The 21,068-nt window shown below is 34.7% G+C and overlaps 1 protein-coding gene across 4 annotated transcripts in view; it reads right to left on the reverse strand.

The window, feature by feature from the left end:
- Positions 1-21,068, reverse strand: part of col6a2 (collagen, type VI, alpha 2) — a 37,464-nt gene that overhangs the window by 6,583 nt on the left and 9,813 nt on the right. For 3 of the 4 annotated variants that reach the window (XM_056468216.1, XM_056468215.1, XM_056468217.1), the window contains exons 4-27: positions 20,807-20,827; positions 19,699-19,764; positions 19,539-19,592; positions 19,370-19,414; positions 19,063-19,089; positions 18,959-18,985; positions 18,801-18,845; positions 18,639-18,692; positions 17,833-17,895; positions 17,379-17,441; positions 17,245-17,298; positions 15,064-15,099; positions 14,921-14,983; positions 12,719-12,781; positions 12,554-12,616; positions 12,356-12,418; positions 12,108-12,158; positions 11,930-12,028; positions 10,375-10,437; positions 8,616-8,651; positions 8,490-8,535; positions 8,258-8,410; positions 5,995-6,450; positions 4,199-4,237 (exon numbers count right to left, since the gene is read on the reverse strand). In XM_056468216.1, coding sequence (XP_056324191.1) covers positions 4,199-4,237; positions 5,995-6,450; positions 8,258-8,410; positions 8,490-8,535; positions 8,616-8,651; positions 10,375-10,437; positions 11,930-12,028; positions 12,108-12,158; positions 12,356-12,418; positions 12,554-12,616; positions 12,719-12,781; positions 14,921-14,983; positions 15,064-15,099; positions 17,245-17,298; positions 17,379-17,441; positions 17,833-17,895; positions 18,639-18,692; positions 18,801-18,845; positions 18,959-18,985; positions 19,063-19,089; positions 19,370-19,414; positions 19,539-19,592; positions 19,699-19,764; positions 20,807-20,827 — 1,750 coding nt within the window. Of the gene's footprint in view, positions 1-1,418; positions 2,239-4,198; positions 4,238-5,994; positions 6,451-8,257; positions 8,411-8,489; positions 8,536-8,615; positions 8,652-10,374; positions 10,438-11,929; positions 12,029-12,107; positions 12,159-12,355; positions 12,419-12,553; positions 12,617-12,718; positions 12,782-14,920; positions 14,984-15,063; positions 15,100-17,244; positions 17,299-17,378; positions 17,442-17,832; positions 17,896-18,638; positions 18,693-18,800; positions 18,846-18,958; positions 18,986-19,062; positions 19,090-19,369; positions 19,415-19,538; positions 19,593-19,698; positions 19,765-20,806; positions 20,828-21,068 lie in introns of those variants that run through there. The other variant, XM_056468218.1, reaches the window with a different exon arrangement.

The following is a 21,068-nucleotide window of genomic DNA, read 5'->3' on the forward strand; positions in this document are numbered from 1 at the left end:
TATGTGGACCTCCGAGACAGGATTGTCTTGAGGCACAAGGCTGGGGAAGGTTACAGAAAAAGGTCTGCTTCTCTGAAAATTCCAATGAGCACAATGGCCTCCATCATCCGTAAGTGGAAGATGTTTGGAACCACCAGTTCTCTTCCTAGAGCTGGTCGGCCATCAAAGCGGAGTGATCGGGGGAGAAGGGCCCTATTCAGGGAGGTGATCAATAACCCGATGGTCACTCTGCCTGAGCTTCAGCGTTCTTCTGTGGAGAGTGGAGAACCTTACAGAAGGACAACCATCTGTGCAGCAATCCACCAATCAAGCCTGCATGGTAGAGTGGCCAGACAGAAGCCACTCCCCACCTGGAATTTGCCAAAAGGCATCTGAAGGACTCTCAGACCATAAGAAACAAAATTCTCTGGTCTGATGAGACTCAAATTGAACTCTATGGAGTGAATGCCAGGCGTTACGTTTGGAGAAAACCAAGCACCGCTCATCACTAGGCTAATACCATCCAGCACGGTGGTGGCAGCATCATTCTGTGGGGATGTTGTTCAGCAGCAGGAACTGGAAGACTAGTCAGGATAGATGGTAAGATGAATGCAGCAATGTACAGAGAAATCCTGAATTAAAACCTGCTTCAGAGTGCTCTTGACCTCAGACTGGGGCGACGGTTCATCTTCCAGCAGCACAATTACCCAAAGCACACCTTAAAAATATCAATGGAGTGGCTTCACAACAACTCGGTGAATGTCCTTGAGTGGCCCAGCCAGAGCCCAGATCTAAATCCTATTAAACATCTCTGGAGAGATCTGAAAATGGCTGTACATCGTCGCTTCCCATCTAACCCGATAGAGCTTGAGAGGTTCTGCAAAGAGGAATGGGCAAAAATTCCCAAAGACAGGTGTGCCAAGCTTGTGGCATCATATTCAAAAAGACTTGAGGCTGTAATTGCTGCCAAAGGTGCAGCAACAAAGTATTGAGCAAAGGCTGTGAATACTTATGTACATGTGATTTTTCAGGTTTTTTATTTTTTACATATTTTTGCAACAATTTAAAAAAATCTTTTTTCACATTGTCATTATGGGGTAGTGTGTGTAGAATTTTGAGGAAATAAATACATTTAATCCATTTTGGAATAAGGCTGTAACATAAAAAATGTGGAAAAAGTGAAGCGCTATGAACACTTTCCGGATGCACTGTACATATTGTATAAAGTCTGTCTAATCTGTCTATTTGACGACTAGTCTAGTTTTGGGCTATTCTTAGATGTCTATTATTTTCACTGACAGCCTAGCTCAAGTTTAGCGTTGTTTTAGCCAAGCTGTCTATGTTTAGATGTCTATTAGACGTCTATTAAACGCAAAACTATTTGCTGGGAGAGTTCAATTTCCTTTCCAACAGCTAATAATCACAGTTTTTTTAAAAAAAATATGAAAATATAAAATAAATAAAACCATACAGGCCTGGAAGACATAATGGTAAGAAAGTGATAACAGAACTTTCTTTTTTAATCAAAACTAACCTTTCAAGTATGAATGATCACATTTATAAGAGCTCAAAAATGCCTTCAAATCTCATAGGCCCTGAGGATTCAAGCAAATTCAGATAAGCACCTGTAGCATGCTTTGCAAACAAACTGATGATAAATCTGTACATCTATTCGAAACATTGCTCATTTAGCTTGAATGCTAATGCAATAATTTCAATGCAACGATTGAAAAGCAGCCAGAAATCATCAAGGTCACAATTTTATATAAGCAAATTGCTTATAGCAGAGGTTAGCAAAGAAATATAGTTGGATGTTAACTGTTCATGACGCCAACATCTAGAGGTATTAGCAACTGCATTCAATTTCTGTTAATTTTCATGCACTGATCAGCTAGCTTTTTAGTACTTAAGCGCAATCCTACAGCGAGGCCAAGTGCATCCTACTCTACTCAAGCCATCGATTGGAATATTTTGGAAATGCCCAATCCCATGCTTCCTAGCACAAGCCGAGCGCTTTGTTTGGGTCTCCGTTAATCTCCGAATAGATGACTCTAAAAGAGTCAATGAACAGATCGGTCCATCTCTGTTTGTCAGGTTCAGGGCTCAGTTTAGCCATCTGGGCTGTGTAAGCCAATGTAGCTACGGCCTTGGTGTAGGTATCAGGGTGTTTGGCCTCTTGTAGATTGCTGATTAAGTTTGAGACGCTTAGTACAGTGGTTGGGATGGGACTGTCCTTCCACTCCTCTGCATGGGCGTCATCTGCAAGTGAGCGTTGAAACAATAGTTTTAGGGGCCTCCAGCAACCGGCTCCGCCTAGTCGCTGCTTTGATTGGTTTTGGATTTGATATCTTTTGTGCTGATTAGTGTGTGTTTTGCTGGTATACTCACAAGGAAAGGTCACTGACAGCAAAATAGTACAAAAAAATTTGGTAACGCTTTAGTTTTGGTCACAACTCAAGATATTCACAAAATATTAACTAACACTATTAGCTTAATAAACTACTAATTAGCTGTTTATTAATAGTTAGTAAGGTAGAAATTGGGTAGGATTACGGATCTGACTTTTCTTTGTGAGATGGGGCTGCTTATAACATAACAAATGTATAATATACATTTGAGATGCACCACCTAAAAAATTTTTAACATTTGTTATGTGTACTAAATCTTTAATTTAAGAAAAAATGACTTTCATAATTATGCTGAATATTTATCCTGCTTTTTTTTTTTGCATTTGCTTCATTAACAATATTAAACTTACTCAAATACTAAAATATAAGTTTGGGTCCATGTATTTTATATAAAGAATCTGTTCATGTCATCCAGTAATTAGACATGAATTGTATTGTATAAAGTACTGTAAAATACAAACTATTAAAAATAATTTCTGTATTATCTTTAAAAAAAATTGTTATAATATATTATATAATATAATATAATATAACATAATATAATATATAATATATAATATAATATAATATAATAATATAATATAATATAATATAAATAATATAATATAATATAATATAATATAATATAATATAATATAATATAATATAATTAATATAATATAATAGAATATAATATAAATAATATAATATATTATAATATAATATAATATAAATAATATAATATAATATAATATAATATAATATAATATAATATAATATAATATAAATAATATAATATATTATAATATAATATAATATAAATAATATAATATAATATAATATAATATAATATAAATAATATAATATAATATAATACAATACAATATAAATAATATAATATAATATAATATTTAAAAAAATAGTATAATAAAATAATATAATATAATATGATATAATATAATATAGTATAATAAATATAATATAATATAACATAATAAAATATAATAAATATATCATATAATAAAATATAATATAATATTTAATATAATATGATATAATATAGTATAGTATAATATAATAAATATAATATAGTATAATGTAATATAATATAATATAATATAATATAATATAATATAACATAATATAATATATATAATATAATATATAATAAAGTACAATATAATATAATAAAATATGATATATAATATAATATAATATAATATAATATAATAAATATAATATAATATAATATAATATAATATAGTTTTTAATATATGATATAATATAATAAATATAATATAATATAATATAATATAATATAATATAATATAATATAATATAATATAATATAATATAATATAATATAATATAATATAATATAATATAATATAATTTAAAATGCTGCCTAAGAAACTCTTACTGAAATGTCTGTTTGCTAAAGTACTACAAAAAACTACAAATAAAACAAAAATTAAAAAAACAAATCAAACCTTAATCAATATAAAAAGGCCCTACAAAAACTACTACAGATGACAAAAGCACATCACAAAATGACATGAAAAATTTCAAAGCTAATTACAAATTATAAACACTTCAATAATTCAAAAGTAATACTGAAACAGCATTCACTGAATACATACTTTCCCCCTGTTTCAGCCCATTCAAACCATGCAAATATGAGCATTAAAAATAAATGAATAAAAGAACAGTGATACTAAAGAATGAAACATATGCATTCTGTATGTAATATGGATCTGTCTGAAATATATATATATTTTTTTTTATCTCACTCACATTTCATGTATGGACACACTAGGAAAAAAAACACCTACCACTTTTACATGGAAGATCAGGGCAAATCACCACGGGATCTAAAACAAGCAAACCAACAAAAGTGATGAAAAGAAACTCAATTTACACACATTGTTAGACATTTTATTGTATTTTTGCACTGTTGCCAGCAAGATACTGCAACTGCCCCTTTACAGTAACTTACCTGTAAATGTGTTTAACAGGGTAGCAAGGCCCTACCGCAATTTCATTTTACAGTAATATAGCCTTACCGAAACTTCTTTATATGCAAAAAATGCCCTTTTTCATTTTACAGTATGACAATTTTTTACTGTAATTTATTTACATTTCACACTAGCAGTACTAAACCTTTATTTTGTGTATTTACTATTGAATTTAATGCAATCCAAACAAGTGATTCATTTTTTCGTTAACCGTCGCATATTTGTCTTCATCTAATCAAGTACTGCTTCTGTATGTTGATTACAGTAGAATTTTTTTAATGACCCACAATGCAGTGCATATTACAGTAGTAGGGATGCAACGATTACAGATTTTGGTTGTACCATTAAAGTCTGAGGAATAATCACGATTTCACGTGATTATTATGCATTGATTAATTTTAAAACACTACTAGTTTTACATGAAAACTCCTTATATTTTAAAGTGTTGTTTAATATTCCATTTCTCTTTGTAATAAGTAAAACAAAGTTAGTAATAATTATTTAATAATTTTACACTGAAAATAAATTACAGAACAAAAAATGAACAAATAAATAAATCAAAAAATTGTATTTGTCTAATTTAAATTTAAAAATCTTCCTTTATAAAGAGAACAAATGTAGTCAAAGGCTGCTGAACCTCTGTATATTATACTATGTTCAGTCAAAGCAGGGTGAATCGGCTTTCAGCAACTACGCCCCTCGCTGCTGGAATCAGCTTCCAGAAATGATCAGAAGTGCTCCAACATTAGGCACGTTCAAAGCAAGACTGAAAACACATCTGTTTAGCTGTGCCTTTACTGAATGAGCACTGTGCTACGTCCAACAGATCGCACTATTACGTTTTTCTCTTCTTTTTCATTATTTTATAACCTATTTTATCACATTTGAATCAGTTTTTATCTGTTTTTTATTCTTTTTATTATTTGTTTTACATTTACATTTAGTCATTTAGCAGACGCTTTTATCCAAAGCAACTTACAAATGAGGACAAGAAAGCAATTTACACAACTATAAGAGCAGCAGTGAACAAGTGCTATAGACAAGTTTCAGGTGTGTAAAGTCTAAGAAGCAAAGCATTAGTAATTTTAATTTTTTTTTTTTTTGAGAGAGAGAGTACAGTTAGTGGTATAGCCAGAGAGGCAGTTGCAGATTAGGAAGGAAAGTGGAGACTAAATAGTTGAGTTTTTAGTCGTTTCTTGAAGACAGCAAGTGACTCTGCTGTTCTGATGTAGTTAAGGAGTTCATTCCACCAACTGGGCAGATTGAATGTGAGAGTTCGGGAAAGTGATTTCTTCCCTCTTAGGGATGGAACCACGAGGCGACGTTCATTCACAGAACGCAAGTTTCTGGAGGGCATGTAAATCTGCATCGTGTATCGTTTTGTATCGTGCAGAAACACGATGTTGAGAAGCCTTTACGATTAATAAACCATGATGAATTAAAGCGCAGTTAATAGTGAAATCGGTTAATCGTTGCATCCCTATACAGTAAGCGAACTTTACAGAATATATATGGTATTTCACTGGCCGTTATTTGCAGTAAATAACTGTAAAAATTGCGGCAAAGTCTAACAGTGCAGTGTAAAATCAGACAACATATCTCACAGCACTCACCCGGACAGAGTACAGTCTCAATTCTATCGATGAAATCCTCTGCGACCAGATCAGCGAATCGCCTCATTCCCATGACTCTTCCGTCTTTTCTACAGGCGATAGACTTCAGGCTTTCGTTTTCCTCTGGCTGGTCAAACATATCTCCGATACCAATAGCGTTGACATCAATGCTGGTGTCGGTGCAGAGGTAATTGAGCAGTTTGTCATCATCCCGGGGATCATACCTGCCGTCTGTGATTACGACCACCGTCACATTGGCCTTCGCACGTCGGCTGTCACGAATTAGGTTATCATAGGCGAACTTCAGGGCTGAAGGCGTCCACGTTCCTCCAGCAATCCACTCTAGCTTCTTCACAGCGTCTTTGAAAGCTGACATCGAGTCGATCTTGGAGTCGTTGAGTCGAATGGCCTGGAACGTTCCGTTGTGACTGTACTGGACTACACCGACTCGAGTTCCTGAGACATTCGGCAGATACACATTTGATTAGATTACATTAAAGCTCATCTGCATTGCTACTAGATATAGATCATAGCTCAGGGTGTTTTAGAAGCGTTACTTGGGTGCTGTTAAGCAGGTGCTACTCTGACCAAAGAGCATAGAATCACCAAGAGGCGACACTCTAGTGCGATTTGGTAAACAGCCACTAGATGGCGCGGCAGCCATTTTGGAATGAAAATTCCAATAGAACAACAGCATTTTTAAGTCTATAAAATAAACTATTAAAAGTGCTGATGATTGTGATTGTAAGTGTTGTATTGTTGTCTTTCAGGATGTATCTCAGCTTTAATGCACTTTTTAAATAAATAAATAAATAAATAAACAAAGCAGCTGCTTGCCATCCTGATAGCAATAAGATCTAATGGACGGCCGATCGCTTTCACTTAAAAATGGTGGAATCGCAGGGCTGTTGCTGGGCGCTGTGTTGCAATGGAACATTCTATTGAGTGTCGCTTCTTGGTCATTCTAAGCTCTTTGCTGTGACTCATCTTGTTGTGAGTAGTTGCTAGGGTGTCACTATGCAGTTGTTAAGATGTCTCATCTTTGCATCATTACTATGCTTTTGGAAGAGGTGGGTGCTTTGTGGTTTCTAAGATTACTTATCCTGCTTTGGGTTTGGCAGGGGCTGTTTCTCAAGTACGCAAAGTTCGGACTTGCGTCCTTGGAAGTTCAGACTTGGAAGAACGAACTACAGAGGACGAGATGACACAAGTCGGGTACTTCTTCAAATGGAACGGCAGTGTATTTTATAACGTCACTTACCTCACCACGGATTCATCGGTTTTACTGTACATTTAAAATAAAATGATTTAATTATATAAAGCACGGCCTTATAATTAATATTATATTAATATTATAAATCAATATTCTTTATTTAAGAAAATGTAAACATAAATCACTATAAATGTGAAGTGAAATAGGTTATTATACACAGACTCGTGTCTTTTATAATCAGATTTAATAAACTACAATGGACATTATACAAGTATAAAGGTCAAGATGTACACAATAAGAAATAAAGATAACATTAAACAATTTGGTAAACAAAGTCAAACCCTGTACAACACGGTAACATAATTAAAGACAATTATAAACAAAATAACACTGACAAAATAATATACCTGATAACAAAAAATAGATTTATAAGACCAAAAAACTGTCTGTTAGATATGCACAAGATGTATTAAATATCATGTATTAACTACAATGGAGAGATGCAATCCAGCGGTACCGTGATGGACTGGTTGATATAAAGCTAGTCTCGGCGGGGGGAGATGATGACGAAGCTCCCGCTGACAGGCTGGGGGTCAGCGTCTGCATAAGCTGAGGCAGATCGCCAAAAACGCGCTATCTTTATAAACAAACTGCCGATTTGAGATTAAAACAACTACATTTTCACCTGAAAAACTCTTAAAACTTTAATTTGTAACACAACAGAGGAGTATTTTTAAAACCGTGCGGGTTTCCTTCTCCGCTATTAGCTTTCGCTGGTTACACTGCAATGCATTCTGGGATACCTGTGCTTTGTAAGTTCGCACAAGTCCCCTCTGGGCATCTTTGGCAAAAGGGCTGGAGCAAGTACACGTCTGGGAACTTTATCTGTACTTGGCAAGATGAGAACTTTAAATTTTAACAGTACTTCGGCGATGGTTGATGACGTTTCACAAGGACACAAGAACGCAAGTACAGACAAGAACGCATATTGAGAAACAGCCATGGTGTCATGAGTGGTTGCTATGATGTTAATTAAGACAGTGTTTTTACCTGTTTCAGAGCTGGGATCTTTAGCGATTGAGCCCAGTCTGTTAATGGTGTTGATCACAAAGTTCTTCTCCAGGGTGAAATTGGTCAGCCCCACACTCTCAGAGCTGTCAATCACAAACACAATATCCAGGGCACCGCATCTCTTTTCACAATCTGGAATGGAGAGGAACAATTTGTAACAAACACAAATATACTACATCACACTAAACAGTTTTAATAAGAAGAATCCTACCACAGCATCCACAGGTTTCTCTGATGTAGTTCATGACATCACATTCCTGAGAATATGTGGAGAACATGCTCAGCATCCATACTTCATGTATAATGTGCAATTCATTTACAAAATCTGAATGCTTACAGTAAGGCCAGGGTCCCCCTCTGGTCCGGGATCACCCTGTTGAGGACACAATTAAGATCATTTCCAGACTTCACACTTAGATATTGTTTGACAAATGTTAGCAGGTTTGGCATGCTGTCCCAGGAGAGAACCCTGAGTTCAGAATTAATTGAGCCCCGGGCTCCCGCCTGGTCAATTGAGCATGCAAGGGGAGTACGAGATCAGGTGGTTCTCGAGAGCTCCCCTTGGTAAACGAAGAAAGGGGAAGAAGGGTTGGATGGAGGGTTTCTTCAGAAAATGAAGATAAGGGAGTAAGTTTAACTAGGCTACTAATAGTGAGTTTGAATTAATCTAATTGGCTAACTAATGATTTTAGACGAGAGACCATCTGCTGTCAATCATCTCACGTGTGCCTCTCGAAATTAGTTTGTGAAACTTCACTTCAACAGTTAATTCAAACTTAAAAAGAGACCTAGATTGTCTATGAAAGCCTGCTTTTCCATGAGTAAAGGCCTTTGCACACTGAGGTCCGAAATTTGTGTATGTGTTTTTTTTCGTGTTCATATGCGAAAAATTCGTCACGTGCAAAAAACTTGCACACTGAGTGCGATGCGTATTAATTAATCCATTTCAAGTCGGTTTAAGCGTAGATACTTTCTTATCCTCTCTTCTCCAAAGTAGAAATGGAAAAGAATAGGCTGCATATTTTGTTTATCCAATACTGCACAAAGAAAGAGAGTTCAGCTTATTATCAAAGATCTTCGCTAGATTATCCCCAAATGCAAAGTTTATTTCAGGAAATCAGTGGAATTTTGATACATTGCTTGTGATACTTCATATATTCACGTACGTAAACAAATCCTGAACAGAGACATCACCTATAGACAGTATAATAGATGGCGGCTGTGTTGACGTGTCAAAGCAACAAGCCGAAAGCGGACCATGAGGCATCAAGCTTTCTATTATAATGTCTATGAGCAGTATGTGAAATGTATGGACACACACACACACCAAACAGCAGCTAGTGAGAAGTGCGGCAGTCACTGAATGCAGCATATAGGAGTTCTCTGACTGCCACATTCTGTGTTTATTTTATGCTCTGTGTTTGTCATAAAGTTATCTGTAGCTCAAATGATGGCCTTCTGTATTTAGCTTTTTGCTTGTACGGTGGCTCTGAACTGTCAAAACACCTCTCAAATCATTTTTTCAGATGCAAAAAATGGAAAAGAAATGTTTATGACAGATGAAAGTTTTGGAGGCAGTGTGTCAATACGATTGACCCAACATGAGGTCAAATTATTTTTTAACGTGAAAAAATTACTGCAAAAAAAATCTGATTCAGTGTGCAATGACCTTAAATCCAGGCATTTTATCACTTTAAGCACCTTTGTTCATTATTGCTTGTGTTTGTGCTCGTGCGCACATTCATTGCCTGTTGCAGTTCACTTAACAACCACTGGTGTCACTAAAAACAGATTTCTGAATTCCATTTACTATATCAGTGTTTCCCAACCCTGTACCTGGAGGCACACCAACAGTACATATTTTGGATGTCTCCATTATCTGACCCATTCATTTCAGGCTTTGAAGTCTCTTCTGATGTTATGATAAGATGATTCAGGTGTGTTTGATTAGGGAGAGGTTGAAAATGTGGACTGTTGGTGTGCCTTCAGGAACAGGGTTGGGAAACACTGTACTATATTACCCCTTTAATTGAATAACTTAAGAGGTTTGTCTTTAAGTGACTATCCCTTTATTATACATTAAAAATAAAAATTACATCTCTTCCTCCATCTCCTCTAGGACCCCTCTGTCCCGGCTCTCCTGATGGTCCAGGCTCTCCCTGAAAAACAACAAAGTAACAACAAAATATAATCAATATACTGTAAAACTTTATGGAAGCATGGAAACTTGTGCCAAAAATACACTGCAGATGCTCCACAGAGGTGTTTTTAATTTTGTATTTTCTATTATTTTTAGGACTTGGTACAGATCTCTTAAAATAATGTTTATATTTTAATTTATTGGACTACATACTGTATTTTTCCCTCATTGTTTGCTATTTTTCCATGTCTGTGAAACAGTTTGGTCAACATGCTTGATGTTGTAATGTGCTATACAAATAAAGTTGACCTTGATACTATAAAGTGGCACTTAATTAATGCATTTACAAATTAATGGAATTAATGCATTTACACAGAAAAAAAATAAGTATACTTTAATACTTTAATCATAGAACTGCATACCTGTCAACATTGGGATGTGAAAATAAGGGATATGCCCACCAAAATCAGGGATACCACCACCCCCCCCCCCCCCCCCCTAGTAAATCCCCAAATTAGTAAATATGTTTATTAGGAGTTGTTTTATTGTGAATAAACAGTTAAATGGTCAGTAATATGTTTTATTATTATTATTTACAAAAGAAAATAATTATAATTTTACATATAATATAATATAATTATTATTAATAATTATTAATTACAAAAGAAATATAGTATACATTAGCAGCAAATAAATTAGCAAACAGTTCAGTTTAGAAAAATTAATAGCTATTATAATGAAATAGAATCAGGTTATCAAATCTCATTATCCGTTTCTTTACTGTATAGCTTTCACATCCTGATTAAAGAGCAATGAATGAATCTCTTATTTATTTAGATTTTTTCGTTTGACTACATTAAATGTCATTTTAAAAATGCAAACATCTAACATCATAATGAAAGTGTTTGATTGTTTTTCTAAACTTTTATGCTCATTTAGGACGAAATTAAAAACGACCAAGATCAACATCTTTATATTATTAATTATGTGTAAATGTCTGTTTGGGATCCGTTTTGGAAACAGAGTCTATTTATCACTATGGAGCACGTCTGACAGTCATGCACCGCTATATGACTGTTTTGAGGATTACATAAAGGGGCGACGGCACCTGTAATGAAAAGGAGAGGGAATCCCTCCGTTTTTATATTTTTTTCAAAGTGTTTTCGTGCCTAAACAAAGCCGAAGCACAGAACAGACTCACATTTAAGAGCAAGGGGCGGACCCTTGTGGTTGGCGGTTTGGTTGCGTATAGAGAGGCTCAGCTCTTTAATGTTTTTTTGCCACCTTTCAGAGAAAGACTGAAAATACGGGCGAAATACAGGAAAATACGTTTGCGGGATGATAGCGGGATAGAACTGTAAAATACGGGAGAATCCTGGGAAAAACGGGAGGGTTGGCTAATCTGGTTTTATAAAGCACTGCATTTGAAGCAGTCACATAGACGCTTTAGCCCTGTAATTATGACTTTCCTAAATAGCAAATATGCAGCTGAAATGAATCAATTTGCTCACCGGCTCTCCTGGAGTTCCCTTTAGACCTGGGTCACCCTTTGGTCCACAGTCTCCTCTGCTTCCCCTGGGTCCAGGTGAACCTTTTTCACCCCTGTCACCCTGTAGAACAAACATACATCAAATAAATACACAGAACGTTTGTGAAATACAGGATATTATTTTCAACCAATTACAGTACCGTTGGTCCTCTTGGTCCAGGATAGCTGAATCCAGGTCTGCCAGAATCACCCTGCAGCATAAATTTGTTATTTTTGTAACAGATAAGCCAGAAAAGCAAACATTGATTTGATGATGTGTGTGTGTGTGTGTGTGTGTGTGTGTGTGTGTGTGTGTGTGTGTGTGTGTGTGTGTGTGTGTGTGTGTGTGTGTGTGTGTGTGTGTGTGTGTGTGTGTGTGTGCATGCGTGCATGCGTGCGTGTGTTGTACCTTTGGTCCAGGAGGGCCAGGATCACCTCTAGGGCCAGAATCACCTGGGTCACCCGAGGAACCCTACATGGAATCATCATATTTATTCATACATCCAACTAAATGAGTTCATCATCTGACCTACAGTAATCCGCCTTCAGTTTCAGACATGTTCAGCCAAAGTGTATGATGAGGCTGATTGCAAATAGTTTCTATTACCTTTCTGCCTGCTTCTCCAGGAGATCCTGGTGGGCCTCTTGGTCCTGGAAGTCCGTTATCACCCTAGAAATTAGTTACAAAAGCAAATGTTATTTTTACTCCAAATATCTCCAAATTTAAACCAATAAAAATACAAAATACAGCAGCCAAATCAATGGTTTTTACCTTGGATCCTTTGCCGCCAACTTCACCTGCAAGACCTCTGGGTCCCTCAGGACCTGGTTCACCCTGTCAAATGTTATACATATTTTAATGAATCATCCAGGACATTGATAAAATAATTCATAAATAAAAATGTATCTGTGCTTATAGGTGGTGTATGGATCACACTACAGTTTTTGATTCACGGATCGGACCATTTTTCGGATGAGCAATAAAGGTAGGAGACAAATGTTATTTGCTTTCAATTTATACAAAAATATTACTGCAAAAACCATTGGTTTTAACAAACAGAACTTAGAACCTGTAAATTTAATAAAAATAAAAGTCAAGAAAGAACCAGCTGAAAAAATATTTAATACGAAAAATGATCTTTACGACTGTTGCTGATAATGGTAAATATAGAAATCTAACATCTTGTACAACATATCATATTAATTTTCAACTAATGATTTAACAATTCATACATAAAACTTCATGTCTCATTATAGGTGAATAATTTTTTAAAACCTATTCAGTGACATAACTTTGATGGTTGTTTGTTGCCACCCATTGGTTACAGAATGCAATTGCTACAACATTCACCGGTGTAAGTTCCATTTAACGGTGATTTTAATCTTTACCATAAACATCAGTGTTTATATTTGAACTATAAACTGTTCCCCAGGACTACTGTGTTATTTAATTGTTTGTAACTAACTGAAAAAGTGTAAAAACTGAATCTCTCTCGATCAAATGCTGATTTGAACGCAGAACATTGAATTATTAATAAATATATGCATTCATTATCCTTTATCATTCATGTTGCGCAGGTTTAAATTAAGATCTTTTAGTGTTTAAATGTGCAGCTTTGCACTGAATGCATTAATTCAGGCTAAACAAACAGTGACAGAAAAGTCCTTTAATTCATAACTTAAGAAAGCATTTAGATAGATCCCACCACAACTTTTTTCATCATCATTATATTTTACAAGGAAGCCAAAATGCTTTCATTAATGTGATTTAAATGAGGCGGGAGGTGATCTCTCTGCAATTGTTAAAAATGTTGGATTAAATGTGGTTTATTTATAAACTAATTTCGAGAGGATCACGTGCTTATGATCAACACGGCTGGGTCCTCATTAGCTCCGTAATCTGACCCATTAGATGATTACGGAAGCATTATAAATAACTAGAGTTTTTCACTCCAGCTATCTTCGTCTTGAAGCTTCCCCCCCTTCCACCCCTACTTCCTCCCTCTTTTTCTGATAGGGCGACACGGTGGCCCAGTGGCTAGCACTGTTGCCTCACAGCAAGAACACCACTGGTCCAACCTCCTATCGGGCTGGTTGGTGTTTCTGTGCGGAGTTTACATGTTCTCCCCGTGTTCGCGTGGGTTTCCCCCGGGTCCCCCGGTTTCCTCCCACCGTCCAAAAACATAAACTATAGCCAATCGACTAAACCAAATTATCACCAAAAACTACACTAGTTTACACTTCTCACGCGGCAAACTCCGCTCTCGCCCTTCTAACGGGAGGGAGCCCCGGGCTCGAGGATATTACAAGCTCAGGGCTCTCTCCCGGGACAGCATGCCAAATACGCTTTATTGATTATCAGCTAAGTGTGAACTCTTGAAAAGTTCAAAAAAGTTATTAATCTGCATGTCACTTCCCACAGATTGTGAACTGTGGGTTGTGATCAACCATGATTTGTTACACTCCTAGAGTTTATGTTAAAGTAAGAGCAGCTTCAGGGATCCAGACTGATATTAAATTTGTCACACTTTTTTTGTCTATGGAAAATGTATTTTTTAACATAAATAAAAACCTCGCCATATCTCTCGTGTATGAGAAATATTAAAGTCAAAAGCAAAATGAAACAGGCACTCATTTGAACTGTGAACTGCACGTATTTTACACGCTTATTAAAAAAAAAACTGCATAAACTTAAGACATTTTACAGTTCACAACCAACAACAACAAAAAACACAGAGACCGTAGACTATTTCTATACTCGTTGTTATCATGACCTACAAAAAAATAAAATAATAAGTTTGTTACAGTTTTTTGTTGATATTTGTTCATTTGACATCTGCATTCTCCAGCTCAAGATACTGCTTGTGTCAACTGCATTTCTAAGATACAAATCATATGTATATGTTTTAAATGTTAGTCTGCTCCCTTGCACAAACTAAACACCTTTCAATTATCCGTAAACCCGAACACTAACCTTCTCTCCTTTTGACCCATTAGGTCCAGTGCTTCCTTTAGGTCCAAAGTCTCCTCTTCTTCCCTAATAATGCAATGGCATATATTACAATTCTGCAAGTCAACATACTGTAGTTTAGGAAGGCAAAAAAATTAAATCCTCACAGCATCTCCTTTAGGTCCAGGTCCTCCAGCTGTCCCCTATGAGAAAAATAACAGAATTCCCTTCAACACAATAATTGATTTTGAGTACTAGAATTAAAATAACATATTTTAAAATAATACAACCACTAACACAGTTTACACTGAAAACTTGGTTTACAGCGGTAAAGGAACTTACTGTACATTTCAAATTCTGAATTGGGTGGCGCTTGACCTAGATTAACCTGGGACTATGGATAATAGATTTAAACAATGGGTATATTTAGGAATCTCTTCTTTTTGTACAATTATAAAAGATGGCAGAATAGAATACTTCCAAACTTTAAAAGATAAGTTTGGTTTTATAAACTAAGATCTATTTAGATATTTACAGTACAATTGCGGGACTATTATATGAAAGAAATATAGGATGAGGATTGGAACAATCAGCTTGTTTAGATTTTCATTAAGACATACAAGAAAAGTATGACTAAAACAATTCCTAAATTATATAGATCAAATTCTAGAGGACTCACAACAGTTTAAAACGGGAAAAGGAAGTAGGGATTATTTTGAATCAAGACCAGTGGGTAGGCCCACACGGAATCTGCATGCACAGAAATCCGCAAACTTCCACAGATTTTTAGCCCATCATTGAGTCTATTTATTTACTTGTGTAAATGTGTTTTTTAATAAATACATTTATATTCATTCAGTTTTAAATTAATTTCAATAATATTATTGACTAATATGAAAGTGTTCATATGATTTATTTACAATACACTTTGTTAAGTGATATTTTCTGTCTTTCAATAGATATATTTTAGGACAGACTTGTTTTGTTTACCAAATAAGTGGATATAGATGTATTTGTATTGTAAACATTAAATAAAAGTTAAAAAGCTATTTTTTTTATTTAATATATTACGTTTTTAGTTACGATACTCCCAAAATAATTCCACATAAATCCGCAGATTTTTTTTACAAAATTCTCCACAGAAATAGGACAAAATGTCCGTAGATTCTGTCTGGCCCTACCTATGGGTTAAAATATGTGCTGCCCCACATACCTCAACAAGCTCAAGAATGTAGCGTGAGTTTTGTTGGAAAAATGTGATTGGATTTTTTATTACACTAAGAATTAAATCATTACAATCAGGGATACTCCTCATCCTTGTTGGAGGAACTGTGGGGTAGAAGAGGCCCATCATGCGCATATATTCTGGCAGTGCTCAAGAATTCATAGTTTTGGGGAAACTGTACACTCTGCGATCAATAATATTTTTGATCTTCATATTACTAGATCATTCAAAGTACTTTATCCAGGAGATATTCCTATTAAACTTTAAAGGGAGGATAGATATATATTTAAGATATTATTGGCAACTAGTAAAAAAGCTATAACCCAGAAATGGTATGAAGAAGACCTACCAACTAAAGATGAATGGTTCAAAATAACAGCAGAAGTTGAGGAAATGGAAAAAAACGACACAAGCACTTTGAATACAAATAGAGATCTTTGAAAAGAAATGGAGTAAATGGCTGGCTTTCTCCACAACGACAATATATTTATCCATAATATAACGTTTACATAATTCTAGAGGTTATGCATCATTGTGAGAACCTCATTGTTTAGCAACCTTTTATTATATTTTATTTTATACTTGTTCTATTTATTTATTTATTTTCCTGACGAGGTTAATTTAATATTTTTATGTATGTATTTATTCAGTTTTTAAATTAATTTCAATAATATTATTGACTAATATGAAAGCGTACATATGATTTATTTACAATACAGCAGAAGTTGAGGAAATTGAGGAAATGGAAAAAACGACAAGCACATCGATTACAATTAGAGATATTTGAAAAGTTTTGGAGTAAATGGCTGGCTTTCTCCACAAGGACAATCTTTTATTACATTTTATACTTGTTCTATTTATTTATTTATTTTCCTGACGAGGTTAATTTAATAGTTTTATGTATGTATATATGTATATAGATATACATGCGTGGAATGGATATCGGAATGGATATATATAATGGATATGTGTTTGTGTATATAAGTATATATGTATGCATGTATACTGTATGTATCTATGTATTATTATTTTTTGTTTGTTTGCTTTGTTCCCACTGGTTATATGATCCTAAAAAAATCTATAAAAACGAAGTATAAAAAATGTATAAAATAATAATACACACAGCGCCTCCTTTTGTGCCAGGAATTCCAGGCGATCCAGGACTTCCTCTCTCTCCCTGAGGGGGGCGTAAGAGAACACATTACAACATGATTGATGGCCAACATTAACGTAATCTCTGGGGTTATCAGATCCTACTTTTGGTCCAGGATCTCCAGCTGGGCCTGGAGGACCCGATCTTCCTGGACGACCTCGATCACCCTGAGAGCAAAGTCAGAAACCAAAACATATTAAATCAAGCTTCCTAATTGTGTAGTAATTCACAAAAAATACATGCATTGTGTCATCATTTACTCATTCACCACTTGTTCCAAACCTGTTTGAGTTTCTTTCTTCTGTTGAACATGAATATATACTGAAGAATGTTGTAAAAAAAAAAGCAGCCATTGACTTCTATAGTAAGATTTGTTCCTCTTATAGATGTAAATAGCATTGTTTATCCCCATAATTGTTCAGGATATATTGTTTTTTGTGTTCGACAGAAGAAATAAATTCATGAACGTTTAGTAAATGCTAAGGAAATGTTCATTTTTGGGTGAACTATTCCTTTAATGGCTTGATATGTTTCTCTTTTCTGTGATTCGTCCGGTACCTTGTCTCCCAGAGCCCCTGGATAACCAGGCTCTCCAACATCCCCAGGATGACCATCAGGACCCTGTAAAAGGCACATTCACTGGTTAGCTGACCTGTATACCTTAGGGTATGGTCACACTTTTGGTTTGTAGGTTTAGTTTGATTAAAGTGAATCTAATGTGATTGCTTTGTTAATGTAATTTTTAACAGTGAATGCTGCTATCAAAAAACAGAGGATCGCAATGGCAGCTCAGCATCGTGATGTCTATCTGCCATCGACCCAACCCTACTGTATGGACATTGGCCTGATTGGGTAGCTTTACATGGACACTGAAAAATTAAGACCCATTTAAAATTATTTAAGACCTACAAGTCAATATTTCAGCAAGACTTTTAAAGACCCCTCGCACACCCTGTATTTTTTATGCTTTTTCTTATCTTAGTCACGATGTTCTCCATTCAAGTCAATACGTTATGGAAATGTATCTCATTAAAGCAATCTTCATTTGGAATTCCTCATACTGTTTTGCCTCTCTTATACATTGTCTAAGCTCTTCATGAGTTCTAAAGTGATAGTAAAATACCCTCACATGAACACACATCTAGCAAACACATTTAGCTCAGCACACTGCATTATTTTGGATGTGCAAGTCATAAAAGTCTTTTATTATATTTTGTATTTTTAGGCTCGGTCTTAAAAACAGTGTGAATGCTAAAATGAACCAAGACTAAATGTAGTAATTATTTTATAAAATGAAAAGCATGAACACATGCGAAATTAAATGAATAGATAAATAAACTAACTAAATGAATAGATGCACATACCTTGTCACCTGGGTCACCTTTGCAGCCAGGAGCACCAATCCTGCCAAATTTTCCCTGTTAAAAATGAGGCCTTTTTATTTATTTATTTTAATTTTGACAGTCTAATGATGACTAATATCTAAAATTAATTTTACTCTTCACTCCAAATTTTCCATGACTAACCTTCTGTCCATCCTTTCCATCACGGCCAGCTATTCCCGCAACACCCTGTTAGACAAACAATAAAAAAGTTTTGTAAATGACAAAAAATATGCACAGGATGGTAAATTGTGCATTCAAAAAATATATAAAGTGACTGAATAAACATATGAGGAGCTTACCTTTTTTCCTTGTGCTCCAATTTCTCCCTAAAAACAGATCATTTGAATGTAAGTCTTATTTTGTCATATTTATCAAATCTTACAGATAACTGTTTTTGGTGTACCTTTTCTCCTTTGAGACCAGGCTCTCCCTAAATAAGAGAAAAAGACATTTCAAGTCCATTAATGATAATAAAATATATTTCAATGTTTGATATTTTACTATTAATTATGATTTTTACTTAAAAATCACATAAAACATTTTGTCTGAACAATAATTTACACAAATAAGCTAACCAAATACAGTATGCCTTATTAGTTAATGCAAATTATCCCACAGCCAGATGTACAGTACATATTAAACGCTTTGACTCATAAAAAGTATCCTGTCCTATACCTTTTCACTCTACTTGAGGTGTGTTAAAAACTTACCTTAGGTCCAGGATGTCCAATGGGTCCTTCAATACCAGGATCTCCCTACAGTTTAAAAAGAAATAGTACTGGCGTGAAACTTTCACTAAATGCAAATGAGATTCATTATAGTTAAAATGCAGTTTATGTGGTGTGTAAAATACATTCAAGAAAACTGGCTTGTACTCACAGGTCGTCCCTTTTCACCTTTAAGTCCAGCGCCCCCATTATCTCCTTTAGCTCCCTGTAATAATCAGGTCAGATCAGGTTTTAATTGATTGAAATTGCTTGTCAGATAAGATTTCATTCAGTCTTTTTTCCATTACAGTTTATCTTGTTGTGACACTCACTTTCTGTCCCCTATGTCCAGGGGGACCAGGAGGTCCTGCAGTCTCCAAGCATTTCGTAGAGTAGCACTGGGAAAAATTAATGAAATTGAGTTAGAAATGAGTTTGGTCACTTATAAAATAAAGTGAAAAAGAAGAACCTTTAAAATATCTATATGGATAAGTCCAGACGCTTTAAACTAAATTCTATGATCACTTCTTTCATAGAATGTTCATAGGGAGGTCATATATTCTTATATGTGATAACTCAATGGTTCAGTAAATAACATCATCTACACTTTTATACATCTATACACTCTTTTATTTAGCAAAAGGAGCTATTATAGACAAACCACACGAGTTTCACATGTTAAAGGGATAGTCCTGTCTTCATTTACTGTACTTATCCTCCACTTGTTCCAAACCTGTTTCTTTCTTCTGTTGAACACAAAGGATATCTTGAAGAATGCTGGAAATTTCCATATGTTTGCTCCAACTATGCATGTCAATGGTGATGGATTTGTCCTTCAGTGTTTGGACTTTCAGCATTGAAAACTAAACCACATTGAACTTAACTAAACTGAACCTTAACTCTGAAAACTGGACTGACACAGTTCCAATTTATTAGAACTTCTAGGTTAAGCTGCTTTGACACAATCTACATTGTAAAAGCGCTATAGAAATGAAGATGAATTGAACTGAATAGGTTTGCAACATTCTTCAGAATATAATGTTTTGAGTGCAACTGAAGAGAGAAATTGATAAAGTTTAAAACCATTTGAGTGTGAGCAAATAATGAGGAAATGTTCCTTTCTAGGTGAACTATCCCTTTAAAAATCACATGTACAATACACATGGATCACATGTGAAACACTTCATTTGTGGTTTTGGAGCAAAACAAATCATTTGTGGATCAGTGTTTGACAAGCTTGTCATTCATAAAAACAACTTATTAAAAATGCAAAAAGTAAAAACATTTTAGTAAATTACTGTAGCATAAACAATAAGTTACTTAAATAACTGTTCAACTAATGCATTGATGCAAATTAAAAAAAGAAAAAAGACTTGGAAAGTCTTGATGTTGGAACCTACTGAGGAAAACCATTGAAACCAATTGATGTCAGTATCTCACCTCTTGGTAAGCCATATGAAGCTGCAAGAGAAAACAACAGCAAAACATTACTAAAATAATCTTCAACCCACAACAAAATATTAAATCAAGTCCTATATCAGAAAAATTACCGTTAAATATCTTGTTAGATTATATGAGTATAAAAACTAGCGCTGGGAAACATTAATCGCGAATAATCGCATCCAAAATAAAAGTTTGTTTTAACATAATATATGTGTGTGTAGTGTGTATGTTTTAAGTATATAGAAATACACACATGCAT

This window comes from Danio aesculapii, chromosome 11 (genome assembly GCF_903798145.1).
Source record: "Danio aesculapii chromosome 11, fDanAes4.1, whole genome shotgun sequence".
NCBI lineage: Eukaryota > Metazoa > Chordata > Actinopteri > Cypriniformes > Danionidae > Danio > Danio aesculapii.